At 44.1% G+C, this 21,782-nt stretch overlaps 1 protein-coding gene across 1 annotated transcript; it reads left to right on the top strand.

The window, feature by feature from the left end:
• The first annotated feature begins 13,731 nt into the window (after nt 1-13,731).
• IL36RN (interleukin 36 receptor antagonist) lies at nt 13,732-19,923 on the top strand. Its single transcript, XM_050753276.1, has 6 exons — nt 13,732-13,765; nt 13,936-13,991; nt 15,377-15,462; nt 16,664-16,791; nt 16,993-17,265; nt 19,463-19,923. The coding sequence occupies exons 2-5, from the start codon at nt 13,963-13,965 to the stop codon at nt 17,215-17,217; spliced, it is 468 nt and encodes a 155-aa protein (XP_050609233.1). The 5' UTR covers nt 13,732-13,765; nt 13,936-13,962; the 3' UTR covers nt 17,218-17,265; nt 19,463-19,923.
• Nucleotides 19,924-21,782: the final 1,859 nt, after the last annotated feature.

Genomic DNA, 21,782 nt, shown 5'->3' with positions numbered 1-21,782 from the left:
TAAAATCTTTCATGTCTCTGTTTAAATTATTAAATATAAATAATTTAGACATAACATTTTAATGTGTATTTGTTCATTTTAACATCTGTGTCAGTTCTGGGTTGGCTTTGATTAATTTTTCTCCTCATACTGTGTCTGAATTTCCTGTTTCTTTGCCTGTCTGGTAAGCTTTGGATGTCAGACACTGTAATTTTACTGTGTTAGCTGCTAGGTATTTTTTTAATGCATAATAATGCATTCTTACTTTGGAAATATTTCAAATTTACAGAAAAAGTGCAAAGATTGTGTATTAACATTTTACATTAGTTTTGCATATGTGTAACAATGAATACACCAATTTGACACATTATTATTATGTAAAGTTTATATTCTGGTTCCTTCAGTTTTTTTTTTTTTTTTTTTTTGAGAATGAGTCTCACTCTGTCGCCCAGGCCCCAGTGCAGTGGCGCGATCTTGGCTCACTGCAACCTCCACTTCCTGGGTTCACGCCATTCTCCTGCCTCAGCCTCCTGAGTAACTGGTACTACAGGCTCCCACCACCACGCCCAGCTAATTTTTTGTAGTTTTAGTAGAGATGGGGTTTCACCGTGTTAGCCAGGATGGTCTTGATCTGCTGACCTCGTGATCCGCCCACCTCGGCCTCCTAAAGTTCTGGGATTACAGGCATGAGCCACCGCACCCAGCCTCTTCAGTTTTTATCAAATATCCTTTTTTTGTTTCACCATTCCATCAAGGATAAGACACTTAGTCATCATGTCTCCTTAGACTCCTCTTTGCTATAAAAATTTCATAGACTGTTTGTTCTTAATGACGGTTTGAGGAGTACAGTAAATCGATTCGGATTTGTCTGATGTTTTTCTTACGATTAGACTGGGGTTATGGGTTTGGGGGAGGGAGATCACAGAGATAAAGTACTATTTTTATTACATATCATATCAAAGGTACATACTGTCAACGTAACTTATTACTGCTGATGTTAATCTTGATTACCTGGCTGAGATAGTGTTTATTAGGTTTCTCCACTGTAAAGTTACCCTTTCACCCCCATTTCCATACTATATTCATTAGAGGAAAGTTACTATGTGTGGCCCACACTTAAAGCCTGAGGGTTATGCGCAATTTCTTGAGAGTTGGATATCTAAATAAATTATTTGGAATTCTTTTGCATGTGAGATTAGTTATTATTTATTTATTTAGTCAGCTGGTGCTCACTGATACTTATTTTATATATTAAATTACAATCCAGTGCTACTTTATTTATTTTGCTACTTAAATTGTTCCAGCTTTGGCCATTGGAAGCACTTTTATTTAGCTCCTGTGTTTCTTTGACATACCAAACATCGTGGATTTTTTTTTTTTTAGTATTTCCTTACTTTTTGTTACAACAACATGCTCTAGGCTGCTCTTGTGTATTTTCTGTGCCAGTCCCAAAGTCAGCCATTTTGCCAAGGGTGCTGGGTGCTTTTGTATTACAGGTTGAGTATCCCTAATCCAAAAATTCAAAATTAGAAATGCTCCAATAAGCATTACTTTTGAGCCTGATTTTTTAGGGTCATGTTGGTGCTCAAAAAGTTTTGAATTTTGAAAGATTTCAGATTTTGAATTTTGAGACTAGGCAGGCTCAACTTGTACTATGAATATTCTTGAGCTTAATTCCAGAGTGTAATTAAGGCACTTAGCAAGAATTTGATCCATTTGGGACTTGATTTTAGGAATTGATAGGTTGAACCAAGGAAACATTTAGTTTAGCTCTAGTGATTTTGCATTGCTTAAGCAAGGTCCTTCTGAATACTGTAACCAATGCCTTGGGAATGATAAGGTTTTCCATGCCAGACAGTGAGAACAGTATTGTGACCTTTGAAATGTTTTTATCCCCAGCCTTCTGGATAATGACAATGATAATGCAAAGTGTAGGAAGAAAGAATTGGAAATATATTGTTGTAAAGTCCTTGTGGTAAAGTGGTATAAAAAAATTAAAAGTAAACTTTAATTAAGAACATGTGTTGGAAGCCCTGGGCTAACCAATAGAAATATATAATGGTATAATTAATAAGTCAATAAAAGAGATAAAATGGCATAATAAAAAATGTTAACTCAAGAGAAGACAGAAGAAGAAAAATAAATGTAAAACAGATGGAACACATAGAAAACAGCAAGATGGTAGATATTAATCCAACCATATCCATACTCAAATTAAATGTAAATGATAAAAACACACCAGGTAAAAGACGGAAATTGTAAGATTGGACAAAAATGCAAGACCTAAATATATAGTGTCTATAAGAAACCCTCTTGAAATATAAAGCTATAGATAGTTTAAAGGTAAGAAGGTGGAGAAAGATGTATCATGCAAATACCAAACAAAAAAAAAGTTGCAGTAGCTATAACAATATCAGGCAAAGCAGATTTAATAAAAGGAAGAGTTTCAGGAATGAAAAGGAACATTCCATAATGATAAAGGGGTCAATTCTCCAAAAACACATAACGATCCTAAATGTGTATGCTTCTAACAAATACATGAAACAAAGCCTGTGAAATTGAAAGGAGAGATAGACATAACTCCAATTATTGTTAGATAATTCAACATTCTTCTTTCCACAATGTAAAACACGTAGGCAGAAAATCAGTAGGGATATAGACAACCTGAATAACAGGATCAGCCAACTAGCCCTGATTGACGTTTATACAACACTCCATCTGACAACAGCAGCACATACTTTCTTTTTCAGAGCACACAGAGAATTCACCAAAATAGGTCATATGCAGGGCCATGAAGTAAATCTCAACAAAATTAAAAGAATCAACATCACAAAATATGCATTCTCAGGCCTTAAGTAAGTTAACTAGAAATCAGTAACAAAATGATCTCTGGAAAAATACTCAAAATATTTAGAAATTAAGCAAAACACTTCTAAGTAATCCATGGGCCAAAAAGAAAGCCTTAAGGAAAGTTAAAATATTTTGAACTAAATGAAAATAAAAATACATCATATTGGCCAGTCACGGTGGTTCACACCTGTAATCCCAGCACTTTGGGAGCATCTATACCTGAAAGTATATAGGAAATTGGGAGGGCGAGGCTGGTCAGGAGTTCAAGACCAGCCTGGTCAACATGGTGAAACCCCATCTCTACTAAAAATACAATTAGCCAGGCATGGTGGCAGGTGCCTGTAATCCCAGCTACTCAGGTGACTGAGGCAGGAGAATTGCTTGAACCTGGGAGGTGGAGCTAGCAGTGAACTGACATTGTGCCACTGCACTCCAACCTAGGTGACAGAGTGAGACTCTGTCTCAAAAAAACAAGAAAACAAAAAACACCCCCCAAAACACATTATAGCTAAATTTGTGGGATGCAACTAAAGCATGCTTAGCATAAATGTTTAGAAAAGAAGAAAGATGTCAAATTAATAATTTGAGATTCCACCTGAAGATACTAGAAAAAGAGGAGTAAAACAAGCTCAAAGCAAGGAGTGGGAAAGAAATTTAAAAGCTTAGAGCAAAAATCAATAGAATTGAATGCAGAAAGCAGTAGAGAATATTAATGAAGCTAAAATCTGATTATTAAAAAATCAAGAAAAATAAGAGGAGACTAATTACCGGTTTCATGAATAGAAGAGGGACATCACTACTGATTACACATGCTTCAGAAGAGTAATAAGTGGATACTACAAACAAATTTATGTCCATAAATTTGACAACTTAGATAAAATGGACCAACATTTGGAAAGTCAAACTACCAAAACCCACAGAAGAAGTAGGTAACGTGAGAAATCCCATTTCTATGAAAGCAATTGAATTTACTTTTAAAATGTTTAATATTTTAAAAATTTCAATATGCTAGCTACTGTTCTTCTTAATGATGATGAAGAGGAAGTGTCACACAATAACGATACTGATGATGATGGCAGTTGTGTTGGTGGGTGGCGATGGTGATGGTGGAGCAAGTGGTGTTGGTGCACATGTAAAAGAATGAAATTAGACCCTTGTCTTATACCACATAGAAACATCAACTCAAAGTGAATCAAAGACCTAAATGTAAGTTAAAGCTCTTAGAAGAAAACATAGGGGAAAGCTTTGGATTTGGCAATGATGGCTTGCATATAACACCAAAAAATAGGCAACAAAAGAAAAAATGGATACATTGGACTACGTCAAAGTTTAAAACTTCTGTATATCAAAGGACACTATCAATAGTGTGTTAAGGCAACTCAGAGAATGGGAGGAAATAGGTGCAAGTCATATATATGATAAGGGGTTGACATCTAGAATATATAAAGAACTCCTGTAACTCAACAACAAAACAGCAAACAACCCCGTTAAAACACAGTCATTTAACTTGAATAGACATTTCTCCAAATAATATACAGTAATAGCCAATAAGCACATGAAAGGGTGCTCAACATCCTCAGTAATTAGGAAAATGTAAATCAAAACCACAGTGATATACCACTATTTCACACCCATTAAGATGGCTGCTATTAGAAAAAAATTGACAATAACAAGTGCTGATGAGAATGTGGAGAAATTGGGTGCGGTGTGATGGATTATGCCTGTAATCCCAGCACTTTGGGAGGCTGAGGTGGGTGGATCACCTGAGGTCAGGGATTTGAGACCAGCTTGGTCAACATAGTGCCTGTCTCTACTAAAAATACAAAAATTAGCCAGGCATGGTGGTGAGCACCTGCCATCCCAGCTACTCAGGAGGCTGAGGCAGGAGAATCACTTGAACCTGAAAGGCAGAGGTTGAAGTGAGCTGAGATCACGCCACTGCACTCCAGCCTGGGTGACAAGAGTGAAACTCCGTTTCAAAAAAAAAAAAAAAGAATGTGGAGAGATTGGAACCCTCGTGCACTGTTGGTGGGAATGTAAAACAGTGCAACCACTGTGGAAAACGGTATGGTTGTTCCTCAAAAACTTAAACATAGAATTATCCATATGAACCAGCAATTCCACCTCTGGGTATATTCACAAAGAATTGAAAGCAGAGACTTGAAAAGCTATTTGAACACCCATGTTCATAGCAGCATTATTCACAATACCCAAAAGGTGATGGCAACCCAAGTGTCCATGGACAGATGAAGGAATAAAGAAAATGTGTGCACACACGATACAGCCTTAGAAGGAATGAAATTCTGATACATGCTACAACATGGACGAGCCTTGAAAATAAAGTAAGTTAAGTGAAATAAATTAATAACAAAAGAAAAAAGTACTATGCAATTCCACGTATATGAGGCGCCTAAAGCAGTCAAATTCAGGGAGATGGAAAGTAAAATGGCGGCTGCCAGGGGCCGCTGGGGAGAGGGGAGTGAAGAGTTATTGTTTTGCAGGTACAAAGTTTCAATTTTGCAAAACGAGGAGAGTTCTGGAGATGGATGGTGGTGACGGTTGCACAACAATGTGAATGTCTTTAATGCCACTGAACTGTACACTTAAAAATGGTTAAAATGGTAATTTTTATATTATATGTATCTTATTACATTTAATAACAATTTAAAGATATATCAAAAGATGCAAATGTGCAGACATCTATCGAATAAATAAGTTATCAAAAACAGCACAAAGGGACAGAGAATAATTTTTAAAAATTAGTTTCTGTTTTTGAGGAGCCCATGAAAGCCACACATCACTGAGAAAGCCAAGGAGAGCTGGGGCTTTCTCAGGGGTAGCCCTTGTGCAGCTCCCTTGCCCCGTCTAGTGCTGCTTTAGATGCTCGCTACTTGGGTGAGGGGCTGCAAATCCTTGAGAGAGACAGAAAAAGATGAAGAGAGCTTCAATTGGAGGCCGTGCATCTCTGCGTGGCCTCCCGATCCAGCCTGGTGGAGAGCGCCCCCTGCCGGGAGATCCTAGTCTGGCACACTGAGAGTGACAGGCCCCGCCGGAGGGGCCAGCGCAGGATAAGGGAGAACGGAGCTAGGCCAGTGCGTCTTTTGACCTGTTGGCTTTTCCCTTACACACTGGGTTTATTTCCAATTTCCTGCTGGAGAGCAATGGTCAAACTACACAATCGGGGGGAGGTGAGTCCGCAGGCTCTGAAGGCCTCTGAGGCACAGACGAGGAAAGCGCCTGAATGTGGATCTGGGGTACGGAAGTTGCCGGTGGCTCTGGCTCTGTTTTTGGGACTCAGCAGAAACTGTGGGTGTGACACACACCTGGAGCCTCACCCGCCCTGTGGACTGCCCACACGCTCTCTCAAATTCCGGCCTGTGCACCTAGACCTTCCCCAGCTTCCCAGGCAGAGGGTGCCACGGGGCTGAGTGCAGGCAACGAAGCCACTGGCCTCTGACTCAGCACCCAGCTGCAGCGCTGTGAACCCTGGCCTACAGCCTCCCCCTGACTTCACTGGCATCCAAGGTTTCTCGAAAGCGCTATGAGCCAAGTGGCACCCTTCCCCTCTGATGTGGCTGGGTTGGAGAGGGAGTCCTGGGTGCAGCTGAAGGTCCCCTTCTGCTCACAGCTCCCTGGAGGCTGTGTCTGTGGATGCACACCATCACTCCTACTCCGGGAAGGACTTTCACGGATGTCCTCAGCTACCAAAAGTCACTCCAGGAAGTGATAAATTCCGTCCAACCCGAAGTGTGCCACACTCTGCCATGGGGCAGCCCTTTGTCTCTGCACCAACTCTGTTGGTTTCTATTATCTTCTCTCTCTCTCTCCTTTTGTTTTGAGACAGAGTCTTGCTCTGTTGCCCAGGATAAAGTGCAGTGGCAAGATCTCAGCTCACTGCAACCTCCACCTCCTGGGGTTCAAGTGATTCTCCTGCCTCAGCCTCCCAAGTAGCTAGGATTACAGGTGTGCACCACTACGCCCGACTAGTTTTTGTATGTTTAGTAGAGACGGGGTTTCTACCTTTTTGCCAGGCTGGTCTTGAACTCCTGGTCTCAAGTGATCTGTCCACCTCTGTCTCCCAAGGTGCTGGGATTACAGGTGTGAGCCACCACGCCCGGCTGGTTTCTATTATCTTCTTAGAAAGCCTGTTGGTCTTTTGTGCATACTCCTTCATTCCCCCAGCCTCCAGCTCTGCCTTCTATTCCAAATGTGTGAATTTATAAGCATTACACAGGTTATTTTTTTTTCATATTGGGGAATGGGTGTGAATCAGTATCAAATCAAGCTGCAAGAATACCAACACCAGGTCCATCTCTTACTAGTTTTGTGACCGTAGGTGACTTAGCCTCTCTAATTTTCACGTTGTCTTATCAGTTAAATGGGAATACGCACAGCACTTACGTTAGAGGACTGAGGTGACAATGAGGTGACCTAATAGCTATATTGCTTTTAACACTGTGCCTGACACAGTGAACGTGTAACAAATGTTAACCTTTCTTGTCAGCAAATTTAAAACCTCACAGCATATTCTGCACTTGTTAGGCCAGGCTGTTGGAGCTGAGTCCATGCCTTTTTCTCTCTGGGTTGGGAAAGCCATGCTAGCTTTTTAGGTCTTGAACCAGCCTTAGATTTAAGTCAATGTAAATTTGGCCTTTGCTGTATTCTTAATGTCTTCTTTACATACCTAGGAAAAGTGAAGGAGAGGTGAGAAAGACAGAGTGGGAAGAACCAGTGTCTGGGTTTGTGCTGGATGCCAACCTGGCTCTTCACATCCTCTGTCTCACCCAGTCAAGCAGCCACACTGAGCCCCCCAGCATGTGAACAGCCTCCATAGACCAGGAGATTCTGGGTCTGAAATGAGGAGAGAGCTCCAGTCCCACCAGTGCCCCAGAGCATACCTCAGAATGTTCCTTTCTCCCTGTGGGATCCGTGGAGTCTGCCTGCTCTTCCAAGGATGCCTCAGCCTTTTAACTAAGGCCTAGGGAGGGGCCCTGAAACTACCAGGACCTGAGGAGAGGCAGGATTCTCAGCGTGATTTCACACCACCCTAAGCTGCCAGGAATGCTTGCTGCTCATTATCTCTTTATTGGAGTCTCGTAGAGCACATTGTGGGAAGTGCTATAGAATTCTAGGGACATAGTGGGCACCAAGTGAATATCAGTTATTTTAATTATTACTAAATTTTTCTCCCTAAAAGGAATTTACGATCTTACCATAATAAACTCTGCTTACATACTCATATGGGTGAATATACCTGCCCTAAGTCCTCATCTCTACAGCAAGAGCAGAGGCCACATCTACCTCCAGGGTTATTGCCATACTCACAAAGTGAGGATGGTCCCAAGTCACCATGGGGAACATTACTTCTCTGTAGGCTGTGACACTTTCCAGGGCATATAAAGCCCATGAAGAAGTGAGATATTTGCTTGGAAGAGAGCATACCCACGGAAGGCAGTGGAAAAGAAAAAAACAACAGGGGTAGAAACTTGACAATAGTGATGTCAAGGTGTATTAGTTACTAATTGCTGTGTAACAAACTATCAGCAAACCTAGCAGCCTAAAACAAACAAACAAAAATATTATTTAACAAAGACAGAGTCAGGAATAAGAAAACTGGCTTGGCTGGAGAGTTCGACTCAGGGTGTCTGATTAGGTTGCAGGAAAGATGTCAGCCAAGGTTTTAGTCATCTGAAGGCTTGACTGGGGCTGGAAGATCTGCTTCTAAGATTGCTCACTCAGACCGTTGGCAGGAAACCAGTTTCTCAGCATGTGGGCCTCTCCACAGGGGTGCTTGAATATCTTTATCACATGGCAGCTGGCTTCAACCAAGTGAGTGTTCTAAGAGCAAGAAGGAAACTGCAATGCCTTTTATGACCTGGTCTCAGAAGTGTTCACCATGTAACATACTCATTAGAAAAAAGTCACTAAGTCCAGTCCATACTCAAGAGAAGGGTAATTAAACTGCCTCTCTGTATCAGTCTGTTCTCACACTGCTAATAAAGACATACTTGAGACTGGGTATTTATAAAGGAAAGAGATTGAATTGACTCACAGTTCTACATGGCTGAGGTGGCATCACAATCACGGTGGAAGATGAAGGAAGAGCCAAGTCACATATTACATGGCAGGAGGGAAGAGAGCTTGTGCAGGGGAATGCCCCTTTATAAAACCATCAGATCTCATGAGACTTATTCACTATAATGAGAATAGCACAGGAAAGACTTGCCCTCATGATTCAATTACCTGCCACTGGGTCCCTTCCATGACATATGGGAATTATGGGAGCAACAACTCAAGATGAGCTTTGGGTGGAGACACAGCCAAACTATATCATTCCACCCCTGGCTCCTTGCAAATCACATGTCCTCACATTTCAAAACCAATCACGCCTTCCCAACAGTCCCCCAAAGTCTTAACTCATTTCAGCATTAACTCAAAAGTCCACAGTCCAAAGTCTCATCTGAGCCAAGGCAAGTCTCTTCTGCCTATGAACTGTAAAATCAAAAGCAAGTTAGTTACTTCCTAAATACAAGGGGAGTACAGGCATTGGGTAAATACAGCTATTCCAAATGGGAGAAATTGGCCAAAACAAAGGGGCTACAGGCCCCACGCAAGTTCAAAATCCAGCAGGGCAGTCAAATCTTAATGCTTCAAAATCACCTCCTTTGAGTCCCTGTCTCACATCCAGGTCATGCTTATGCAAGAGGTGGGTTCCCATAGTCTTTGGCAGCTCCACTCCTGTGACTTTGCAGGGTACAGCCCTCCTCCTGGCTGCTTTCATGGGCTGGCATTGAGTGTCTGTGGCTTTGCCAGGCACACAGTGTAAGCTGTCGGTGGATCTACCATTCTGGGATCTCGACGACGGTGGCCCTCTTCTCACAGCTCCACTAGACAGTGCTCCAGTGGGGACATTGTGTGGGGGCTCCTGCCCTACATTTCCCTTTTGCACTGCCCTAGCAGAGGTTCTCCACAGGGGCTCTGCCCGTGCAGCACACCTCTGCTTGGACATTTAGACATTTCCAAACATCCTATGGAATCTAGGTGGAGGCTCCCAAACCTCAGTTCTTGACTTCTGTGCACCCACAGGCAACACCATGTGGAAGCTGCCAAGGGTTGGGATTTACACCCTCTAAAGCCATGACCCAAGCTGTAGCCTTGCCCTTTTTAACCAAGGCTGGAGTGGCTGGGATGCAAGTCACCCCAAGTCCTGAGACTGCACAAAGCAGCAAGGCCCTGAGTCTGGCCCATGAAACCATGTTTTCCTCTTGGACCTCCAGGCCTATGATATGCCCTGGAGACACTTTCCCCATTTTCTTGGTGAGTAACATTTGGCTCCTCTTTCCTTATGCAAATTTCTGCAGCCAGCTTCAGTTTCTGTTCAGAAAATGGGTTTTTCTTTTCTATCTCATCTTCATGCTGCATGTTTTCCAAACTTTTATGCTCTGCTTCCCTTTTAAACATAAGTTCCAATTTCAAACCATATATTTGTGAATACATAAAACTGAATGTTATCAGCACCCAAGTCACCTCTTGAATGCTTTGCTGCTTAGAAATTTCTTCTGCCAGATGCCCTAAATCATCTCTTTCAAGTTCGAAGTTCCACAGGTCTCTAGGTCAGGGGCAAAATGCTGCCAGTCTCTTTGCTAAAGCATAACAAGGGTCACCTTTGCTTCAGTTCCCAACATGTTCCTCATCTCCATCTGAGACCACCTCAGCCTGGACCTTATTGTCCACATCACAATCAGCATTTTGGTCAAAGCCATTCAGTGAATCTCTAGTAAGTTCTGAACTTTCCCACCTCCTCTTATCTTCTTCTGAGCCCTCCAAACTGTTCCAACCTCTGCCTTTTACCCAGTTCCAAATTGCTGGGTAACAGGCAAATTGTTAAAGTGCCAAAGTGCCAATAGTGATGTCAAGGTGTGTTAGTTACCAATTGCTGTGTAACAAAGTAGCAGCAAAGTTAGCAGCTTAAAACAAGAAAAAATTATTATTTAACAAAGGCTGAGAGTCAGGAATGAGAAAACTGGCTTGGCTGGAGGGTTTGGCTCAGGGTGTCTCATTAGGTTACAGGAAAGGTGTCAGCCAGGGTTTCAGTCATCTAAAGGCTTGACTGGGGCTGGAGGATCTGCATCTAAGATTGTGCATTCACAGACTGTTGGCAGGAAAAAACAGTTTCTCACCACGTGGGCCTCTCCATGGGGCTGCTTGAATGTCTTTATCACATAGCGGCTGGCTTTGTCCAGGTGAGTGATCTAAGAGCTAGGAGGAAACTGCAATGCCTTTATGATGCTGCCATGTTGATCATGTAACATAGCACCCCACTCCCAGTACCAATTTACTATATCAGTCTGTTCTCATGCCGCTAATAAAAACACAACCAAGACTGGGTAATTTATAAAGGAAAGGGGTTGAATTGACTCAGAGTTCCACATGGCTGGGGAGGCCTCACAATCATGGTGGAAGATGATGAAGGAAAAGCAAAGTCATGTCTTACATGATGGCAGGCAAGAGAACTTGTGTGGGGAAATTCCCCTTTATAAAACCATCAGATCTCGTGAGACTTATTCACTATCATGAGACCAGCACAAGAAAGACCTGCCCCCATGATTCAATGACCTCCCACTGGGTTCCTTCCATGACACATGGGAATTATGGAAGCTGTAATTCAAGATGAATTTTGGGTGGGAACAGAGCCAAACCATATCACCTTCTTAAAGATGAAGTTTCCAAGAATGCATGGATGTATTTTAAAACAGTCACACATGGTGTGTGAATTGGTAGCATTGTCTTTAGTAGTGCAAGTTTATTTTTCAAAAGTTCAAAACTTGACTCTCATACAAACATATAGTGAGCATGTGTCAAAGATTTACTATTTTTCATAAGTGAGGGAATCAGCAAGATTATAAAGCTAATTATCAAAAGATAGTTCAGGGAATGGAGGTTTATACCATCAGTCAATAAATAAAGGCTGAAATAGGTTGGCTAAGTTATGTTTTTAAAGACAGCTTTATGACTTGTCAGGCAATAAAAGTGCACCCTTTGGAGTTATCTTTTCTATCAGACAGGAATAATGTGTAATTTATCAATGTTCTCTTAGTTCCCAGCTAATTTCACAGAGTCTGGGACCTAATTAGTAAGTCAAGCAAAGGGATAGGTCCAGAGAGAACTTATTGTTGGTGAGGACTCTTTGATAATGTTTTCATATGATATTGACAGTGTACACAGTCATCCTGTCATTTTATTTATTTATTTATTTATTTATTTATTTATTTATTGAGGCAGAGTCTTGCTCTGTCATCCAGGTTGGAGTACAGCGGCTTAATCTTGGCTCACTGCAACCTCCGCCTCCCGGGTTCAAGCAATTCTCATACCTCAGCCTCCTGAGTAGCTTGGATTACAAATATGCACCACCACCCCGGCTAATTTTTACATTTTCAGTAGAGGTAGGGTTTCTCCATGTTGGCCAGGCTTGTCTCATTTCATCTTATTTCAACTGTCATTTCTATTTGGCCAATTTGTAATTTAATAATTTTGTACAAGGCAGTTTCTACATTAATTTTATTTTTTGAAAACTGTCTATCATATTAGTGGCATTATGAAAATCATAGATTATTTTCTGTCTTTTGAACAACTTGATATTTTATTTATTCTCAATCACTTGTAGGACCTCTTGGCTCATATGTCTGAATACCGTTTCTTTAAAATGTATGCTTTAACAATAAATTATTAATAAATAGTTATCCGTGTTATTCAAGATATAATAAAATTGTTTTTTGTGCACTGACTCTTACTTTTATTTCAGATCCATCACAGAGAGTGCATGGAGGTATTTAAACTGCGTTAACTGTTTCACAATTACATATTATCTTATCAACTAGGTATTCAGGAAAGATCACTTACAGAATTATAGATGGCATGAGCTAGATTTTACTTCCTAAGGAAATAATCAGATACATGAGCAAAGATGTTAATACAAAGATGTTTGTCACAACATGATTTTCAATAGCAAAGAAAAGAGAAAAATATATGAAAGACAAATAACAGTGGATAAATTTCAATAAATAATGTTACAGTGATACAATTAAATACTATACAGCTATTTAAGCATGTCATCATTCATATTTAGTATGGAAAGATATTTTGCTTTTTTGCTACATGAAAAAATGAGGTTGGAAAAAGTACAGGTTTTGTGAATCTGTTGTATGAAAGCTGTCTATAGTTACACGTGTATGTGTGGGGAGGAAAAAGTGTTTCATTGGTTTTCTGATGATGCACTCAGAAAAGACAAGTATTCACATTTTTCGTTGTGGCTGATCTGGATTTTCAGGTTTTTCTACAATGAACATGTAGGTTGAACATTCCCTAAGCAGGAGAGTCCCACCTCCAGTATCTCCTGTAGGCCTGGCAATGGCAGGCAGGAAAGACAGAGGAAGGAAGGAGGGAGAAGGGAAGGAGTGAAAAAGGTAAGGAAGAAAGGGAATGAGGGAGGAAGGGAGGAAATGGGGAGGGAAAGAAGGAAAGGAAGGGAAGAGGGAGAGAAGGAGTGAATGAAAGGTGGAGAGAAGGAAGAAAGGGAGAGAGGCAAGGAGGAAAGAAAGTCATGCCTTCCTTGAGCTGCCATGGGCACTGACTCTTAGGGTCTGGAAGCTCCTGAGATGCAAAAGCCGAATGCTCACAAAGAGCTGGAAAGCCTCAAGGAAGTTCTTCAAAATTGCTGGAAGGAACTGTCTCCAGAAGCTTCCCTCCCCACGACAGATAATGAGGAGCAAGTGTGTCTGGTGACTTAGGGTGGTATGAAATCACGCTGGGAATCCTGCTCCTCCTCAGGTCCTGGCAGTTTCAGGGCCCCTCCCTAGGCCTTACTTAAAAGGCTGAGGCATCTTTGCAGGAACAAGCAGACTCCACAGTTCCTGCCGGGAGAAAGGAACATTCTGAGGTATGCTCTGGGGCGCTGGTGGGGCCGGAGCTGTCTCCTTATCCCAGACCCAGAATCCGCTCTGTGGAAGCTGTTCACATGCTGGGGGGCTTGGTGTGGCTTCTTGCTCCCCAGACCCCAGCCAACTCAGCCTCTCTCTCCATGATTTTCTGTTGTTTATTCCAAAATAGGGGAGTCTACACCCTGTGGAGCTCAAGATGGTCCTGAGTGGGGCGCTGTGCTTCCGGTGAGTGTATGAGGCCCTGGTTCGGAGGTCCTCTGGGGGAAGTGAGTTCTTGATAGACCCGTTGTCCAGTTCTGAGCAGGAGGGAGGAAGGGAGGGACAGCCATTGCAGCGGGGAAATTGTGACCAGCACCTCACTACTCTTAGAGAAGTTTTCCCAGCCTTTTTCAAATAGGGCCAGGACTGGGGCAAGCCATCTCACAAGGGTTCCCTGACGCTGAGGGGGACAAGTGAACCACCCAGTCTAGAGCTGCAGCCAAGTCTATCCAAGATGGGAAAGGGAGCCAGGATCCCAGCTCAGAGCTCCGCCATTGACCCCCAGCACAGCGAATTAATGTCAGCTCACCCACTCTTTGCCCCTCATGCCCTGCTGCTCTTTGGGGATAATAATAAAACAAAACCCATGACCATCAGTCAGTCTGTCCACCCACTGGCATGCACCAAGCCAGACACTCTGCCATGCTCTGGGCTTTACAACAAAGGATGAGAGTGGTCCTTTCTCTCAGTCTAATAAAGCACTTCCCACAATGTGTTCTATGGGACTCTATTAGAGGAGGCCCATAGAGGCATCCAGGAGATGCTTTACACAGTAGAGCTCTCTGATCAAGTAAGTGCAGGGAATTCTCCTTTCTACATCCTCTCATAAGAGAACCACAGTACAGCTCAGCATATGAGTGACTCTGAGACTTTCTGAAGTAAGGCAACTTGTTGAATCATATTTAGCCATGTATCGACCCAGTTTTTATACTGCCTCCTTTTCCCCCATATAACTTTTGGAGAAACCCACTTTAGGATACATCTTTCTCCTCGTAGGATGTCAGGAAATGAACTTAGTTCATAGATGAGAAACAACTTTGAAAAGTAAAATAAAAGAAATTTAAATTGAAAGAAACTCCTCACTTAGTAAGGAATATATGGCCAAATAGAAATACATGTATCTTGAAGAACTGAAGAATCAGGCTTTAATCTGGAAGAAGCTTGGGTGTTATCCAACCCATCATCTTAGTGTAGCAATGGGGAGGCTCCGGCCCAGAGTGGGCGAGAGAGTTGTCTGCTGCGACTCAGCAGCACCGGAGGCAGAGCTGGGGCAAGAACCTAGGGCTCTGACTCACTGTGCAGCTTCTCTTCCAATAGGAGATGGGTTGGGGCAGAAAAGGTGGAATAGGGTGAAGAAGCAAACCACAGACCCCAGTGGGAGACTGTGGGGTCATCCTCATGGTAGGGCATGAGCCCAGCAGGGCTGGGAGAGAAGGCTGCGCTGTTACTTCTGGCACAGTAGGAAGAAAAAGAGACAAAATGCCTGAGATCAGGGAGTTCTCTGGACCGAAGGCATGCTGGAGTGTACGCCCTCCCCCTAATGTAGTCCTCACCCCTTCCTGATGTTTCAGAATGAAGGACTCGGCATTGAAGGTTCTTTATCTGCATAATAACCAGCTTCTAGCTGGAGGGCTGCATGCAGGGAAGGTCATTAAAGGTTGGTGATGAAACATGACCCACTTTCCTTGGTCTCTATACACTCTGAGGGGAGGGGGCCTGAAGAGGGCTTAGAATAGTCATACAGGTGAGCACAGGCCTACAGAGCCCAGGCATTCGGGCAGCACAAACCAGCCTCTAAGCAAAGGCAAATAAAATACCACACCTCTCAGCAAAGGGAAGACACAGGCTCTGGGGCCACCTGAAGCTTCTATGCAGAAGTGGGAATGTTTTCCAAGAGGCTTGTCTTGTCATTCCCTTACAGGTGGATTTAGGTCAAGCATTGCATTCCCTGGGAGCCAGTACCAAGCAGAGAACTAAAGTAAACTCTCTACACCTTTTTTCCCATATGGGAGTCAGTTTCTGCCTCTCCACCCTGGGTGCCCTCTGCTCTCTGAAGATCCTCAGTCACTCAGAGTGGGAGGGACCCAGAGAACAGGTGGCATTGTTGGACCTCCTGCTTGCTCACTCTGCCCCACGCACTGCAACAGGTCCCTCTCTAAAATAGTTCACACCTGCCCACCTGGCGCACATTTGCTGAGCACAGATGCCAGGTAGATATTCAGCTAGGCCATATGTGTATGTGTGTGCTTACTGGTGTATGTACGTGTACATGGAGGCATATATGTGTAAGCATATGTGTGCATGAATGTATCTGTGCATAACCATGTATGTGTGAATGCAGGTATGAATGTGTGAGCATGTGTGTATATGTATATGTGTGCCTGCATGTATCTGTGTGTGTATTTGGGGTGTGCATATATGTGTCTGATGTATGTGGGTGGTGAGGGGATGTACAGAGAGGAATGAGACCCTCTTTTGCTCTCAGCAGCCTCACAGGGTGTAGAAAGTTGTCCAAACAACTCCAAAGGGGGGCTCATCAAGACAGGCTTCAGAAAAAGGCCTGAGACCCAACGGACCTTTTTAAAGGAGGGGGTTGCATCTATTTTGGGGTATAGAGGCTTGAAGATTTGACCCTGAACTAGAGGGTGGGGTGGAGGTGGTACAATGTGCTTCCATGCCTTGATGTCCGCTCTGGGCCAGTGGACAGGAGAGGCCATGTCATGACAGCTGCTGAGAGGCCTCCCTTCTGCCCAGCCTGGGGGCAGGCCGTCTCACAGCAGTCCTGTGCCCCAGAGCCCAGGCCAGCGGCAGAAGGAGGGAAAGGCATCCAGGGCCCTGATCTGGCCTCCTTCCCACAGGTGAAGAGATCAGCGTGGTCCCCAGTCGGTGGCTGGATGCCAGCCTGTCCCCCGTCATCCTGGGTGTCCAGGGTGGAAGCCAATGCCTGTCATGTGGGGCGGGGCAGGAGCCGACTCTAACACTAGAGGTGAGACTTGGGGCATCCTCACTGGGGACTGAGCCACAGATGCTGAGCCCACTGAAGCTGGGCAGCCCACAGCCCTGGTGCTGTGGGACACCCTGGCGGGATTCTGTTGATGGCAGCTCTGCCTCCTCCCTAAGGACCCTGGCCAGCCCTCCCTCTGCCCCTGCTTCTGCCCTCACCTGCCCTGCCCTCCTCTGCCGGCAGCCAGTGAACATCATGGAGCTCTATCTTGGCGCCAAGGAATCCAAGAGCTTCACCTTCTACCGGCGGGACATGGGGCTCACCTCCAGCTTCGAGTCGGCCGCCTACCCGGGCTGGTTCCTGTGCACGGTGCCTGAAGCTGATCAGCCTGTCAGACTCACCCAGCTTCCCGACAATGCCGGCTGGAATGCCCCCATCACAGACTTCTACTTCCAGCAGTGTGACTAGGGCAATATGCCCCCCAGAACTCCCTGGGCAGACCAGCTCGGGTGAGGGGTGAGTGGAGGAGACCCATGGCGGACGATCACTCTCTCTGCTCTCAGGACCCCCACCTCTGACTTACTGGGCACCTGGCCACCTTCTCTTCTGGTTCCCAGTTTGGGTAAATTCTGAGATTTGGAGCTCAGTCCATGGTCCTCCCCTGCCGGATGGTGCTACTGCTGTGGAACCTTGTAAAAACCATGTGGGGTAAACTGGGAATAACATGAAAATATTTCTATGGGGGTTGGGTGGGGGAGTGGTGGGAATCATTCCTGCTTAATGGTAACTGACCAGTGTTACCCTGAGCCCCACAGGCCAATCTGTCCCCAGTTGAGCCTTACAGGATCAGTAGCTCTCCACATGAAGTCCTGTCACTCACCATTGTGCAGGAGAGGGAGGTGGTCATAGAGTTAGGGATCCATGGCCCTCGGCCCAGCCCCACCCCCTTCCCTTTAATCTTGACACTGTCATATGCTACCTTTTCTATCTCTACCCTCATCCTCTTGCTGTGGGCCTGAGGAGGTGGTGATGTCAGAGGAAATGGCTCGAGCTCAGAAGATAAAAAATAAGCAGGGCATGCCGATCCTTTTCTAAAAACCCAAGATACAATCAAAATCCCAGATGCTGGTCTCTAGTCCCATGAAAAAGTGCTTGTGACATACTGAGAAGAGCCACTTACAAAGTGGCATATATTGCAATTTATTTTAATTTAAAAATACCTATTTATATATTGCTTCATAGTAAAAAGGTCTGGAAGAGTTTACTTCAATTGTAGCAATGCCAGGGTGGTGGCAGTATAGGTGATTTTTCTTTTAATTCTTTTAATTTATCTGCATTTCCTAATTTTTCTACGATGAAGATAAACTGCTTGTATAATAACAAGAAAAGAAATTAATCTTGAGGTAACCAGAGTAGACATCATCTCTGATTGCCCTCAGCCTCCACTTCCCCAGAGTTAAATTCAAACTGAATTGAGCTCTGCTGCTCTGGTTTGTTGTTGTAGTGATCAGGAAACAGATCTCAGCAAAGCCACTGAGGAGAAGGCTGTGATGAGTTTGTGTGGCTGGAATCTCCTGGGTAAGGAACTTAGAGAACAAAAATCATCTGGTAATTCTTTCCTAGAAGGATCACAGACCCTGGGATTGCAAGGCTTGGGATCCAGTCTCTAAGAAGACTGCTGTACTGATTGAAGAGTGTCCCCTGCAAATTCACATCCTTCTTGGAATCTCGGTCTGTGAGCTTATTTGGAGATAAAGTCTCTGCAGATGCAGTTAGTTAAGACGAGGCCATGCTGGATGAAGGTAAACCTAAATTCAATATGACTGGTATCCTTGTATGAAAAGGAGAGGACACAGAGACACAGAGGAGATGCAGGGAAGAAGACTATGTAAAGACGAAGGCAGAGATCGGAGTGATGCGGCCACAAGCCAAGAAACACCAAGGATTGTGGCAACCATCAGAAGCTTGGAAGAGGCAAAGAAGAATTCTTCCTTAGAGCTTTTAGAGGGATCACGGCTCTGCTGAAACCTTAATCTCAGACTTCTAGCCTCCTGAATGAAGAAAGAATAAATTTCGACTGTTTTAAGCCACCAAGGATAGTTGGTTTTGGCAGCTCTCGAAAATGAATACAGCTGCTAAAATGATCCCTGTCTCCTCGTGTTCACATTCTGTGTGTATCCCCTCCCACAATGTACCAGAGTTGTCTTCGTGACTAATAGAATATGGCAGAAGTGATGGCCTGCCACTTCCAAGATTAGGTTATAAAAGACACTGCAGCTTCTACTTGCGCTCTCTCTCTCTGCCACCCACTGCCCCCCAGTCTATCTTGGCTCACTCGCTCTGGGGGAAGCTAGCTGCCGTGCTATGAGTAGGCCTGTAAAGAGACTTATGTGGTAAAAAACGAAGTCTCCTGCCCACAGCCACATAAGTGAACCTAGAAGCAGAGGCTCTGTGAGATAATCAAAGTTCGTTGTTCTAAGTTGCTCAGTTTTGGTCTAATGAGTTATGCAGCAATAGATAACTAATATGCAGAGAAAGAGAAACAAATGCATTCGTTTTATTATTGCAATTTTTTCCAATACTTTTTATTTTCTTTCTCACAATGAACAACTATCCTTCATTCACCCAAATATTCTATTTAAAAGCCAATAATACAACATTTGTTGAATCACCTGGTTCTGCAAGGTTGAGATCCTCTAGTCTTATGTGCCAGGAATCGACTCCAGTGTCCCCACCCAAACCCTGGGGAATGGGAGCAGAAGCCAGAGGAGGAGCCCATATCTGAGCCCCAGGTATTCCACCTGCACCTTGCCTGTCGGACCAGCTTGGTAGGTTGAGAGTCCACTGAGGCACTAGCAAGGAGGTGGCCGGGACAGACGGGGCTGCCTCTATGGGCCTCGCCAGCTCCAGCCCAGATTCAACTGAAGTCCTCAGGCAACAGGCAGCACAGCTCCTACCCCAGGCCTCTCAGGGCTGCCAAGAACATAAGCTCTGGATGCCAGGCTGTGTTTCAGACCCTGTTCACACTCTGTTTGTCCATGGGCCCAGAACTTGTGTTGTTTTGCTTTTGGGTCCTCCATCCATCCTCTCTGCCTAGATAAATCTCTCGTCTTTCAATACCTTGCTAAGATGTCACCTCCTCCAAGAAGCTTTTACTGAGTTGAGACCCCCCCAGCTCTCTGATCTGGCAATGTTTTGTGCACACCTCCCTGCACTGTAGTACCTTAACTTGGAGTCTGTGGACCCTGGGATGACCTTAAGGTTAGGGACGTATAAGTTTGTCTCTTAGCACCTTGCATAATGCTTGACACATAATGGAAACACAATGAGTATATAATGTGGAAACTATTTCTCCACCCTGGAATATTCTCTCCCTCTTCTCCACCCATCTAAACAGGCCCACCCTTAAGGGAGCAGCTTAAATTCCACCCCATTCTTGAAGGTTTCTCCAGCCTGAATTTGTTGCTTCCTCATTTGTAGAATGACAGAACTCAGAAGAGCTTTAGCCAGGATGAGCCGACAAAAGTCAGTAGTAAAAGGAGGAATATAAAATGCCTCCTTCAGGAATGTACGGGCTGGACATCATGACCATACAAGTGAAAAAGAGTTAGTGGCTTTGGATTTCTGCAATTTTGTTATAAATCACTGGTCTGGACCTGTATTTACAGAGATGCAATACTCACATCATGCGGGGTTTGTACAATTGCAGACACTGAGGAGCAGAGAATGTTCCAAGGTCAGGCTGTAGGGAAGAGGCTACAATGTGGGAGGTATTATCCTGAAAAAAGCAATGCACAGGGAGCCCTCTTCAAGCACTTAAAGGCTTTCCACTTAGAAGAATATGCTTGTTCTGTGTAATTCGAGAACACACAAGCAGAACCAATGGGTGCAAATTATGTGGAGGCTGTTTTTCCTATATGATCCCCATATTTTAACCACAAAGACCACAAATATTGGTAGTGCTTCTTCAAGAGGTTGTGTGGTCCCTGACCCTGGAGGTGTTGAGGCAGAGCCTAATTAACCAATTTCTCAGGGATGCCATAGCACAGATTTCTCCAATTGGAGGGAGACTATGATTCCATGTCTATGAGATGGAGTTTCACTCTGTCGCCCGGGCTGGAGTACAGTGGTGCAATCTTGGCCCACTGCAACCTCTGCCTCCCAGGTTCAAGTGGTTCTCCTGCCTCAGCCTCCTGAGTAGCTAGGCCTACAGGTGCATGCCACCATGTCTGGCTAATTTTTGTATTTTTAGTAGACACGAGGTTTCACCATGTTGGCCAGGCTGGTCTTGAGCTCCTGACCTTAAGTGATCTGCCTGCCTTGGCCTCCCAAAGTGTTGGGATACAGGCGTGAACCACCACGCCCGGCCTAAAGTCCTTTCAATTCTAAGATTTTTTTTGCCCAAGGAGCTTCTCTGACACTATTGTTTCCAACATGCCCTTGGCCCACAGCTTAGAGACACATAATGAGAGAGTCTGGTCTTCTTAATTATCCTTCCAAGTGTTTATGACTTAGTTCCTCAGCTAGACTGTAAAACTACTTAACAACCGGGACTGTGTATTGAATGTCTTTGTCACACAGCAGTGTAAATGCTGGGTAAACACTCATTGGTTGCCTGACATAGTAACTCATGCTTTAATTCTTCCTATAGAAGGGTAAGAGATTGGGAGAGTGGAAGAAGAATGATCACTGGCCTCAGAAAGCAGACATCTGGTCCCATTTCTGCCCATCTTTTCTCATTTCTCATACTGTAGGCATCTGAGTCTTAGACCCACCTATCCTACTTCCTCAAGAAGTCCTTGGTGGAACTTTGCAAATGACCAAAGAGGAAGAATTACAATAAGGTTGTTAGTTTCCAGAGAACATTACACCTAAGCTTCTCCACCCTTGTGATGGAAGGATGGATGGATGGACGGATGGATGGATAGATGGATGGATGGATGGATGGATGGATGGACAGAAGGACAGAAGGATGGATGGATGGAAGAATGGACAGATGGGCAGATAGATGGACAGATGGGTGGCCGGGTGGG

The sequence above is a fragment of the Macaca thibetana genome, chromosome 13 (genome assembly GCF_024542745.1).
Source record: "Macaca thibetana thibetana isolate TM-01 chromosome 13, ASM2454274v1, whole genome shotgun sequence".
NCBI classification, from domain to species: domain Eukaryota; kingdom Metazoa; phylum Chordata; class Mammalia; order Primates; family Cercopithecidae; genus Macaca; species Macaca thibetana.
Note: the sequence above shows the minus strand (reverse complement) of the source record. Positions and strands in the feature narration are given on the sequence as shown.

What these genes read in the sequence shown, in the direction of transcription:
- IL36RN (XM_050753276.1), top strand. Translation starts at nt 13,963, where the DNA reads ATGGTCCTGAGTGGGGCGCTGTGCTTCCG. An exon ending in AGTGGGGCGCTGTGCTTCCG is followed by an intron (nt 13,992 to 15,376) that starts GTGAGTGTATGA and finishes CTGATGTTTCAG; the next exon opens with AATGAAGGACTCGGCATTGA. An exon ending in AGCCGACTCTAACACTAGAG is followed by an intron (nt 16,792 to 16,992) that starts GTGAGACTTGGG and finishes CTCTGCCGGCAG; the next exon opens with CCAGTGAACATCATGGAGCT.